Source organism: Pogoniulus pusillus, chromosome 13 (genome assembly GCF_015220805.1).
Source record: "Pogoniulus pusillus isolate bPogPus1 chromosome 13, bPogPus1.pri, whole genome shotgun sequence".
NCBI classification, from domain to species: Eukaryota; Metazoa; Chordata; class Aves; order Piciformes; family Lybiidae; genus Pogoniulus; species Pogoniulus pusillus.
Genome location: NC_087276.1, coordinates 10,011,296 through 10,023,585, shown reverse-complemented (window position 1 = coordinate 10,023,585; position 12,290 = coordinate 10,011,296). Strand labels below are relative to the sequence as shown.

Genomic DNA, 12,290 nt, shown 5'->3' with positions numbered 1-12,290 from the left:
GCAGTCTGTTACATTTATACCACACTCAGTCCTTGCAAAAAAGGTGTTTCTGGACCAGATCACCCTTGAGATCTCCAACCTGACATTCTGTAAGTCCAGCAGAACAGCATCCCTCAAGTCTCTGGGGCACCCCTCGAGCATCCCTCAGACAACTCCTGGCACTCCTCAAGGCTGCTCAGCTCTCCTCGGACAACCCTTGGCACCCCTTGACCTCCATCTGGCTCCTGTCACACAACCCTTGGCACCCGTCCGGCTCCCCACAGCACCCCAGGTCGCCCGCACAGCTGCTGTGCACCCAAGGCGCCGCCGGTGGGAGGGCCGAGGGGCAGGGCAGCAGCCGGGAGCGGAGCTCGGCCGAGCGCCGGCCGCGGGCTGCGGCTATTAGTAGCGGCTCTCGGCGGAGCCACCTCAGTGCGGAGCCGCCCGGGGTCCTGTCCGCATCCGCGCAGCACCATGCAGGGGCTCAGCGCCGCGCCGTCCGCCGCCTTCCTCCTCCTCCTCCTCCTCCTCAGCCCGCTGCAGCCGGCGGCCGCGGCGGGCAGCGAGGAGCTGAGCGTCGACAGCAGCCTGGCAGTGGAGGCGGCGCGGGTGGCTCTGCACTACTTCAACTTCCAGAGCGGCTCTCTTGCCGCGCTGCGGGCGCTGGGGCAGCTCCGCAAGGCCGCGGTCGAGGTAAGTGGCGGCCGCCGGGACGGGCGAGTTGGGGGCCGATGTCTTGGAGGGGTCCTGAGACGGCCGCGAAGCCAACAGTGCCACTGGCAGCCGTGCGGCGCTCGCTGCCCTGCGCGAACAGGCACCGGGTGCCAGCCCGGCTTGCCCGGGGGCTGCTGTCCTACCGCCCCGTACAGGGTGCGGGGCATCCGAGTCCTCCCTGCGCGCTGCTGTCCTGCTGCCCCATCCCTCGTGAGGTTCAGGGCACCCAGGCCATCTCCGAAAACTGCTGTCCCACCACTTCTCCCCTTGGAGACCCGAGTGTCACAAGCCCCCTCTGAAAGCTGCTTTCTCACCTCTCCTTTTCTTGGGGACCTGGGTGTCACAAGTACCTTCTGAAAGCTGCTGTCCTTGGACACCTGGGTGTCACAAGTCCCCTCTGAAAGCTGCTTTCTCATCTCTCCTTTTCTTGGGGACCTGGGTGTCACAAGTACCTTCTGAAAGCTGCTGTCCTTGGAGACCTGGGTGTCACAAGTTCCTTCTGAAAGCTGCTTTCTCACCTCTCCTCTTCTTGGGGACCTGGGTGTCACAAGTTCCTTCTGAAAGCTGCTGTCCTTGGAGACCTGGGTGTCACAAGTTCCTTCTGAAAGCTGATGTCCCACCACCCCTTTCCTCAGGGATGTGGGGGACTTGGGTCCTCTCTAAAGGTGCTGGTCCACCGCTTCTTCCCTCATGGAGTTCAGGACCCTCAGGTCCCCTCCGAAGCTGCTGTCCAACCACCTCTTCACTAGGGAGTTTGTGACACCCAGGTCCTCTCAAGGAGCTGCTGTCCAGTCTCAGGGGGCTTGGGACACCAGGCTCTGCTCAAAGGGAAGCAGTGACCCACCTCAAAAAGTCGTTAACTTATTAATGATTTAAATATCCCCCAAATCCGAGCCCAGCATCCCATACAGACGTTGAGGTTGTCCTGGTATCAAAAGAAGCAGAGCACAGATGAGGGGAGGAGGAAACTGAGGCATGTGGCAGGCACATGATGGCAAGGGAACAGTTTGGCAGGGAAATATCTTCAGCAGAATTACTTCTGGCTGACTGTGTGCTTTGTGCAAGCGGGGATGGACAGGACTTGTCTTTCTGCCTCTGGAGACCAAGAGCTTCAAGGAAAGGTGATACAGGTCTCATCAGAAAGCATGACAAAAACGTGTCAAATGGAGGTGACAGAAAGGGGCAAGAGTCTGAAATAGACACAGCTACAGGGGCAGGGTTTTCACATCACAGAGAGGTTGCTAGGGATGCTTAAGGTGGTGCCCAGGGCATGCCTGCTGTACCTGTGCCTGCGAGCGCCATGCCATGCAGCTCTTCTCTTCCTCTAGACATAGTTTTGGGCTTCTTTTACAGCTAACTCAGGTTCTGAAAGTAAGAAAACAGGCAAAAACTTGTGAGGAGCATTTGTGCGAGGCTGTAGATCCTGCAAGAAAAGCACTCTGTTCCTGGAGAGCTGAGGAAAGTCTAAGCTGTCACAGAGGATGGGATTTAAAACTGTCCTCACAGCAGAGCTGCTCCAGCCCTTGGATCATCTCTGTGCCCTCCTCTGGCCTCTCTCCAGCAGCTCTTTGTCCTTCTTGTGCTGGGGACAGCAGAGCTGGAGGCAGGATTGGAGGTGAGGTCTAAGCAGAGCAGAGCCAAGGGGCAGAATCCCCTCTCTTGCCCTGCTGCTCGCACTCCTCCTGATGAAGCCTAGGATATGATTTGCCTTCTCTTGTCTACTAAAGAGACCCCTCAGAAGTAAGGGGCTGCTTGGTGCAGATCCTCTTTCCAACTTCAGAGTATTTGAGAGGTAATTTTGGTTGTGGGGAGGGAAAGAGATTTTTTTCCCCATGAAGTATCATCCATCTGTCTTTTAGTAAAGGGAAGGGAAAATTGGATTAATTATAGAGAAGTGAAATGCTTCATTATTTCCTGACAGCACTCAGAGCTGCAGCTTGCTGTAAGCACTTTCTGCAGTTTATTTCCCCCTCTCCTTTTATTTCCCTCTGCAAGCTCAGTGAAAACAAGAGGAGAAGTGCACTGGACATGGTCACTTCCTTCTTTCCTGTCCTCCACTGTACAAACATGATAACAATTTCCTGGAAGGAACAGGCTGCATTTTGTGAATGAAGGAGACCGAACTGTTGGGGTTTGGGGTGGGGTTTTGTTCTCTTCATTGTAGTAAGAAGGTTGGTTTGGTGTGGGTTGCTGTATTCCTGCAGCTATTAAAGCAGGAGCACTTTTGGATGGGGTTTAATCATGAGCACTGTCTCTCAAAGCTAACATTCTTAGCCTACTGGTCAGTGGAACTGTGGTTGTTAGGAAGAGTACTGAAGAGAGTCACCAGCTGGGTGATTCTGCCAGCTGGGAAGCACTCCTGAAGTTCAGGTAAAATGAGATATCAGTGATTTCCTCTGCTGGCACAGTAAACAATACAGGTACAGAACCACAGGATCTTTTCAGTTGCAGAAGCCTTTTAAGATCATCAGTTCCACCCCTTCTTTAACTCTACCAAGGCTGCTCCTAAGCCGTGACCCTCAGCACCTCATCTCTGCATCTGGGAATAGGGATTCAACCACCTCCCTGGTCAGCCTGTTCCAGTCTTTGAGAACCTTTTCAGTGAAGAAGTTTCTTCTAATGTCCCATCTAAACCTCTTCTAGTGAAACTTGAGGCCATTTTCTCTTGTCCTATCACTTGTAAGTAGAGAGAAGGGACCACCTCTCACCTCACTCCAGCCTCCTTTCAGGGAGCTGTAGAGAACAGTGAGGTTCCCCCCTCAGACTTCTCTTCTCCAGGCTGAACACCCCCAGCTCCCTCAGCTGCTCCTCACCAGCCCTGTACTCTAGACCCTTCACCAACTTCATTGTCCTTCCCTAGACCTGCTCCAGCCCCTCCATGTCCTTCTTGGAGTGAGGAGCCCAAAACTGAAGGCAATACTTAAAGTGTGTCCTCACCAATGCTGAGCACAGGGGGAGGATCACTTCCCTGCTCCTGCTGGCCACACCATCGCTGATCCAAGCCAGGATGCTGGTGGCCTTCTTGGTTGCTGGCTCATCTTCAGCTGGCTGTTAATCAACAGCCCCAAGAGACACACCACACACACAAGGATTGCTGCCTTTCTTCAGGCTGCAGTTCTCTTTTTGCTGTCCCTTCCCGTCGCTGTGGGGTTTTCCTGGAACATTTTCCTGGAAAAAGCAGCAGGTGTCTCATGGAATTCTTGACACTTGCACTTCGAAGCAGATTTCTGAGAAGCCTTTGTGTGTGCCAACTGGAGATCCTGGAAATCAGGAGAGAAACTTTCAATACACTGGTGCTGCACTTTCCCACAGCAAGCTGGCCCAGTTTGTGCCCACTGCCCCTTGTCCTGTCACTGACAGGAGTCTGGCCTCATCCTCTTGCTCCCCAGCCTTTAGCTCTTGCTGAGCATTGGTCAGATCCCTTCTCAGGTTGCTCTCCTCCATCTCCAGGGCTCTCAGCCTTTCCTCCTCACAGAGATGCTCCAGGTCCCTCACCACCTCAGCTTTTCCCTCCTACTTGGGGCAGCTCAAGAGCTCACCTGGCTGCTGGTGAATCCAATACCTCCAGAAGCCACAGGCCATCTGAGCTGGATGGTGGCAGGGCTGGGAGGGGAGAACCCTGGGGGGGCTGGAACACTGAACTCATCCTCCACTTTACCCCCTCCATTCCCTTCATAGGTACATTGGATAGTTTGGGTTGGAAGGGACCTTGAAGATCATCTGTAACTAGTGGAGTCCTCCAGGTATCCGTGCTGGATCTGATGCTGCTCAACATCTTCATCAATGCCAGACAGAGTCTGGCAGAGTCTGCTCAGCAAGTTTGCTGATGGCATCAAAGTGGGAGGCTTGGCTGATACAGCTGAAGGCTGTGTGGCTATCCAACAAGACCTGGACAGACAGAGCTGGGCACAGAGGAACCTGATGAGGTTCAACAAGGACAAGTGCAGAGTCCTGCATCTGGGGATGAATAATACACTGCAGCAGTACAGGCTGGAGAGCAGCCCTGTGGAGAGGGACCTGGAAGTGCTGGTGGATAACAAGTTCTGCATGGGACAGCAATGAGCTCTGGTGGCCAAGAAGGCCAATGGGAGCCTGGGGTGTATTAGGAAGAGTGTGTCCAGCAGATTAAGGCAGGTTCTCCTTCTCCTCCACTCTGCCCTGGTGAGGCCCTATCTTGTGTACTGTGTTCAGTTTTGGGCTCCTCAGTTTAAGAGGGACAGTGATCTGCTAGAGAGGGTCCAGTTTAAAGCTGCAAGGATAATTAGGGGACTAGAGCACTGCCTGAGGAGGAGAGGCTGGGGGACCTGGAGCTTTTTATTCTGGAGAAGAGAAGACTGAGAGGGGATCTAATAAATGTTTATAAATATCTGAGGGCTGGAGGTCAGGAGTGGGGGGACAGGCTCTGCTCACCTGCTCCCTGGGATAGGACAAGGAGCAATGGATGGAAGCTGCAGCACAGGAGATTCCACCTCAACACAAGGGGGAACTTCTTTATTGTGAGGGTCACAGAGCACTGGAACAGGCTCCCCAGGGAGGTTGTGGAGTCTCCTTCTCTGGAGACTTTCAAGGCCTGTCTGGATGTGTTCCTCTGTGATCTGTGCTAGATTGTATGGTCCTGCTCTTTGTCATGGGGGTTTGGACTCGATGATCTCTTTGGTAGAGATCTCTTTGATCTCTACAACCCTGACATCCTGTGATCCTGTTCCAACCACCAGGTCCGTTCTCACCTCATGGTAAAGCATCAAGGAGGGGGTTTATAAAGCAGACCAAGTGTCCAAAGGAGTTTGTCCTCTTACCTGCAGTGTCTAACTCCATGTATGTGCTAAAGGCAGGTGCTGGGCTGGTGGCCTTGCTCTGGGAACGAAATGTGGCTGACATGAGGCAGATAATGGCTTCCTGCAGGGGAACACAAAGGTTCTAGCTGAGATAAAAGAACCCCACATCCATGTTTGCTTTGGGTTCTAATCTTCAGGTTTGTGTCAACAGCCAGAATTGCCTCTGCTCTTTATCTGAAGATACTGTATTTTAAAATCAAATAGGACTAAAGGAGCAGTGCTGAGGCTGGACAGCAGCAGTTGACATTGAGAGCTTAAAAGGCAGCTGGTGTTCATTGAATCACAGACATAGACTGGTCTGAAGCAGAGGGGACGGCGACTCCACCACCTCCCCGGGCAGCCCATTCCAGTGTCCAATGACTCTCTCAGTGAAGAACTTTCTCCTCACCTCCAGCCTAAATCTCCCCTGGCGCAGCCTGAGGCTGTGTCCTCTTGTTCTGGCGCTGGCCACCTGAGAGAAGAGAGCAACCTCCTCCTGGCCACAACCACCCTTCAGGTAGCTGTACACAGCAATAAGGTCACCCCTGAGCCTCCTCTTCTCCAGGCTAACCAATCCCAGCTCCCTCAGCCTCTCCTCGTAGGGCTGTGCTCAAGGCCCCTCCCCAGCCTCGTCGCCCTTCTCTGGACACACTCAAGCATCTCAATGTCCCTCCTAAACTGGGGGCCCAGAACTGAACACAGGACTCAAGGTGTGGTCTAACCAGTGCAGAGTACAGGGGCAGAATGACCTCCCTGCTCCTGCTGACCACACCATTCCTGATGCAGGCCAGGATGCCACTGACTCTCTTGGCCACCTGGGCACACTGCTGGCTCATGTTCAGACAGTTGTAAGGTTGCAGCTGCCTCTGATGGCTGAACCCTTCTCTCTTGCAGAGCATCCCAGACTCCGGGCACAAGTACTACCTGCAGCTGACTGCTAAGGACTACCAGAGTGGGGTGAGTGTCTGCTCCTTCACCTTCCTCTTGCCACTGTGTGGTAAAGGAACTCCAACAGCTCCAAGCCAGCTGATCTGTAAGAGCTGTGCTCAATGAACCTTTTGCAGTGAACTTACCTGAATGTCCAGCATGGGGCATGGCTGCTCTGAGGATCACCTGAGTGTCTTCTGAAGAGCTTCTGGAGCCCTTCACAGCTCATTCGAAGCATCTCATGGAGACATAACTGTGCTCCTCCTGTCCTTCATCAGGGCTTGCTGCCAAAAGCTTCTCTGAGAGTGTTGCTGGTAACTATAATCTTGAGCACTGCTGAGTTTTCCATCCTGCTCTTCCAGGCAGATGATGGCAGCTGCCTTGCTACAGTGCTGTACCCAAAGACAGCAGCTGCACCTGCGGTCACTGTCAAGTGCACACCCACCCAGGACCAGAAACAAATCCAAGAGGAGGACAACAGACTCTACAAAGCCCTGCGAGAGCAAACCAAACCCATCGCTGCAAACAACATTCCAGGTCTGTTTCTCCCAGTGCTCAACTCTGCTTCACCTTCCCTCCGAGCTGCCTGAAGGACATAAACCAACACAGATATGTTTGCAAAGGAGGCACCAACTGACAGCAGCACCCCAAGAGCAAAGAGCCAGCAAAGCAGTTCCACCTCACCAGGGCTTCTTGGGGAGACACAGCCCATGCTGTGATTGCCAGCAGTGGGATTGCAGAGCAGCCTGGGCAGTTCTGCAGGCAGAGTGCCTGGGCAGTTCTGCAGGCAGAGTGCCTGGAAAGAGCCCAGCAGGGAAAGAGACTTGGGGGTGCTGGCTGGTAGTGACTGGAGATGAGTCAGGGTGTGCCCAGGTGGCCCAGAAGGCCACCAGCATCCTGGCCTGGATCAGCCAGCAGGAGTAGGACAGGGATTGTGGCCCTGGACTGGGGACTGGTGAGGCTATACCTTGAGCACTGGTTTCAGTTTTGGGCTCCTTCCAGGAAGAACATTGAGAGGGTGGAGCAGCTCCAGAGGAGGGCAACAAAGCTGGGGAAGGGTCTGGAGAACAGGGCTGGTGAGGAGCAGCTGAGGGAGCTGGGGGTGTTCAGCCTGGAGAAAAGGAGGCTGAGGGGAGACTTTCTAGCACTCTGCAACTCCCTGAAATGAGGTTACAGCCAGGTGGGGGTTAGTCTCTTCCTGCTAGTAAGAAAAGACAAGGCAAGAGGAAATGGCCTCAGGTTGCCCCAGAGGAGGTTTAAGCTGGGCTTGAGGAACAATTTCTGCTCCAAGAGGGCCTGGCCCAGACCTGGCCCATGCTGCCTAGGGCAGTGGTGGAGTCCCCATCCCTGGAGGGGTTTCAAAGCTGTGGAGATGTGCTGAGAGCCATGGTTTAGTGGTGAGCTGGCAGTGCTGGTTTAAGGGTTGGGCTTGATGATCTTCAAGTTCTCTTCCAACCAAAACCATTCCCTGAATCTATGCTTCTGTTACCATAGACGTTAGACTACTTGCAGGGACCACATGGACAGCTCCTCCTGACAGTGTCAGCTCTGTCCCACTTCCATGCCTGCCTTACAACTGCAGGATCCAAGCAGTTTTCCTGGTTCGAGGCTGTACCACACTGGAGGGAAGAGTCACTACCCAGGCAGCAGAGCTCTGTGGTTGATCATCTCTGCTGAAGTGCCAGTCTGAAGCATCTCTGTCCCTTTCTCCCCTGCAGACAGCAATGGCAACATTGACCCTGCCCTGCAGCCCGTGTGGGCACTGGCTGTGGCTGGCAGCAGTTACATCATGTGGGAGAAGTCGAGGGAGAACTTGGGTTACTCCATGGTACAAGTCAAGTCTGCAAAGCAGTGGGTAAGTAGGAACCTCGCAGCTGTGTTACAGGAGCTGCCAGAAAGCAAATCAAGCTCCTGCTGGCTGGAGTGGGCATTATTCCAGACCAGCACCTCCAGTGTTTTGTCCATCAGTGACTGGAGAGAGGCAATGGCCTGAAACCATGCCAGGGACTGGTTTGGTTTGGTATCAGGAACAATTGCTTTGCTGCAGGAGTGGTCAGGGATTGGCACAGGCTGCCCAGGGAGGTGGTGGACTCTCCAACCCTGGAGGTGCTTCAGAAAGGTGTGGCCACGGCACTCTGGGACACGGGTTAGTGGCCATGGAGGTGTGAGGTTGATGATTGGAGTGGATGATCTTAGAGGCCTTTTCCAACCCAAACACATCTCTGAATCTGTGATTCTGTAGCCACTGTTTGGTTTTCACTCCCCAATTCCTCCAGTTTCTCTGAAGGAAAGATTAGGACTCAGGTAAGAGTCTCCAATGTGAGGATTCAACTCAGTTAATCACAGAATTGGGTTGGGAAGGACCTTTAAGATCACTGAGTCCAACCCTGTCTAAGTCTGTTCAGGCTGGTGCTAAGCCATGTCCCCTCCCCTCCAGGGATGAGGATTCAACCACTTCCTTGAGCATCCTGTGCCAGTCTGAGAACACTTCCAGCAAAGAATTTTCTTCTAATGTCCAACGTAAACCTCCCCTGGGGAAACCTGAGGCCATTTCCTCTTGTCCTGTCACTCACAGTGAGAAGAGACCAATCTCACCTGATTCCAGCCTCCTCTCAGGGAGCTGTGCAGAGCCAGGGCTCCCCTCAGTTGACCCCTCCCAGTTTCCTCAGCTGCTTCTCACCAGCCCTGTGCTCCAGACCCTTCCCCAGCTTCATTGCCTTCCCTTAGGGTCTGAGTCAGCCAAGTTTCAGGTCAGAGTCCACTCAGCCCTGCTGCACTTAGCACCTTCCAAGGTGCAGCAATTGCTCCCAGTTCCCTGTCTGTCTATGCACTAACCCTGCAGCCACCCACCAGCCATCCCAGGCTGTCTTCTCCTCACTCCCTGAGCAAGCTAAATCCAGTCAGGAAAATCAGTGCAGACTCCAAACTTCCTCAGTCTTATCTTTTTGCTCACTTCTCTCTTTTCAATCCCTGCCCAGCTAAGGAGTGATGAATTTATTGAGTTTGGCTACATTGTGCTGCTCCGTGAAATCCCAACACAGGTAAGGGCAGGTGCCTGTCCCACCTCCTGGCATCCACAGAGGACTGGGAGCAAAGGGGACAAAAACCATCTGCATTTTCCCATCTCTTCTCTCCTGCAGGAAACGATTTCATGCAACATGCGCCTCACTTGGCTCCCTGATCGCCCTCTGAAAGTGAAATACTCCTGTGCCTCAGAGAAGCAGGGGCTGGATGAAGGCACTGGAGTGGAATCTGGATCAGCTGCTGCCATTTTACAGGACAGGGCAGTGAATTTTTAAGCGAGATTTGTCAGCTCGATGGCAACCTATGAGATGTTTAGAGCCTTCCTGCTAACCAGCCTGGAACACTTCACTCCTTTTGGCCCTGGAATTCATCCCTACAATACCACAGCCTGCAAGATCTTGTGGACTTCTACCTAAACTCTTTGCTGCTACAGCACACCCCAGATGATTTGATGTCACTGCCTTCCTCAGACTAGCACAGTTAGTAAGCAAAGTTAATATATTTGGGTGAAAGAATGGAGGGAAAGTATTAATCTCTCACTAAAACATTGCTCTAGTTGGGCTTTTGCTCCTTTTTAGGATGGGTAAATGCAGATTTTACACCTCCAATAAATCAGATATCATTACATAGGGTTGGAGCTGGGTTTTGTTTCTTGCTGCTGCTGTTTGTCATCACATTTCTACCAGCTCCCAGTGTCAGCATCTCAAAGGCACTGCTTGACCCCAAATTTCCACTGCCTCACAGTATCTGCTTTCTAAAAGGCAGACTTTGACCACAAATTTCTACCTTCCTTGGTGTCTTCACTCTAAAAGGCATTTTTTACCCCAAATTTCCACCTCCTGCAGTATCTGCTCTCTAAAAGACATTTTTTTACCCCAAATTTCCACCTCCTCCAGTATCTGCTCTCTAAAAGACATTTTTTTACCCCAAAATTCCACCTCCTCCAGTATCTGCTCTCTAAAAGGTATTTTTTTACCCCAAAATTCCACCTCCTCCAGTGTTTGTTCTCTAAAAGGTATTTTTTTACCCTAAATGTCCACCTTCCCCACTGTCTGTACTCAAAAAGGCATTTTTTACCCCAAATTTCCACCTCCTCCACTGTCTGCTCTCTAAAAGGTAATTCTTTTACCTCAAGTTTCCACTTCCTCCAGTGTCTGCTCTATCAAAGACAATTTTTTACCCCAAATTTCCACCTTCCTCAGTGTCTGCACTCAAAAAGGCATTTTTTACCCCAAATTTCCACTTTCCCCAGTGTTTGCGCTCTAAAGGGTATTTTTTTACCCCAAATTTCCACCTCCTCCAGTATGTGCTCTCTAATAGGCATTTTCTACCCAAAGTTTCCACCTTCCCCACTGTCTGCTCTCTAAAAGGTAATTTTTTACCTCACGTTTCCACCTTTCCCCGTATCTGCCCTATAAATTCCACCTTCCCCAGTGTCTGCACTCAACAAGGCATTTTTTACCCCAAATTTCCACCTTCCCCAGTGTCTGCTCTCTGAAAGACCCTTTTTTACCCCAAGTTTCTGTCTCCCTCAGTGTCTTCTCTCTAAAAGGCAATTTTTTACCCCAAATTCCCACCTTCCCCAGTGTCTTCTCTCTAAAAGGCAATTTTCTACCCCAAATTCCCACCTTCCCCAGTGTCTTCTCTCTAAAAGGCAATTTTCTACCCCAAATTCCCACCTTCCCCAGTGTCTTCTCTCTAAAAGGCACTTTTTTACCCCAAATTCCCACCTTCCCCAGTGTCTGCTCTCTGAAAGACCCTTTTTCACCCCAAGTTTCTGTCTCCCTCAGTGTCTTCTCTCTGAAAGGCAATTTTTTACCCCAAATTCCCACCTTCCCCAGTGTCTTCTCTCTAAAAGGCAATTTTTTACCCCGAATTCCCACCTTCCCCAGTGTCTTCTCTCTAAAAGGCAATTTTCTACCCCAAATTCCCACCTTCCCCAGTGTCTTCTCTCTAAAAGGCAATTTTCTACCCCAAATTCCCACCTTCCCCAGTGTCTTCTCTCTAAAAGGCAATTTTCTACCCCAAATTTCCACCTTCCCCAGTGTCTGCACTCAACAAGGCACTTTTTACCCCAAATTCCCACCTTCCCCAGTGTCTGCACTCTAAAAGGCAATTTTTCTCCCCATGTTTCCACCTTCTCTGTGTCTGCTCTCTAAGAGGCAGAGTTTGACCTCACATTTCCTCCTCCTCCTCCTCCTCCCTGCGTCTGGCCTGTAACTGCAATGTTTTACCCCAAATTTCCACCTTCCCAGCCTGTAAAAGCAGCGTTTGCCTCAGAGGGTCCTGCAGGATGGAGAAGACCTCTAAGAGCATCAGGCCCAAGCCTTAACAGAGCTCTGCTGAGCCCTGGCCCTCAGCACCACATCTCTGCAGCTCTGAAACCCCTCCAGGGACAGGACTCCAGCACTGCCCTGGGCAGCTGGCACACAGCTGCTGCCACCACAGCCCGGGGGCCACCTGTGCCACAGACACGTCCCTGACCTGTCACACCCAGCCCTGCTCTTGGTCTCCTCACCAGCCCCACACCAACCCCTGGCGGTGCAGACTGCCTCAGGGTCGCCATTGCTCAGCAAGGCCGAGGGCCGCGGCCTGCGCCTGGCCCAGAACAGCCCCAGGGAGGCTCCGGGCTGGGGCAGGGGCTGGGAACTGTCCCGCACAGGAACCCCTGGGGGTGCTGGCTGGCAGGGCTGGAGCTGAGCCACTGTGTGCCCAGGTGGCCAAGGAGGCTACCAGCACCTTGCTGTGGGTGGGCAGCGGTGAGGCCAATGGCGTGCAGCAGGGCAGGGACTGTGCCTCTGTGCTCTGCTGAGGCCACACCTGGAGTCCTGC

The 12,290-nt window shown here is 52.7% G+C and overlaps 1 protein-coding gene across 1 annotated transcript; it reads left to right on the top strand.

Moving 5' to 3' along the window:
- Positions 1 to 340: 340 nt before the first annotated feature.
- On the top strand, positions 341 to 9,733 carry LOC135180260 (ovocalyxin-32-like). Its single transcript, XM_064152635.1, has 6 exons — positions 341 to 672; positions 6,402 to 6,504; positions 6,615 to 6,971; positions 8,153 to 8,289; positions 9,413 to 9,475; positions 9,575 to 9,733. Exons 1-6 carry the CDS (start codon positions 454 to 456, stop codon positions 9,731 to 9,733), a joined length of 1,038 nt encoding a protein of 345 aa, XP_064008705.1. The 5' UTR covers positions 341 to 453.
- Positions 9,734 to 12,290: the final 2,557 nt, after the last annotated feature.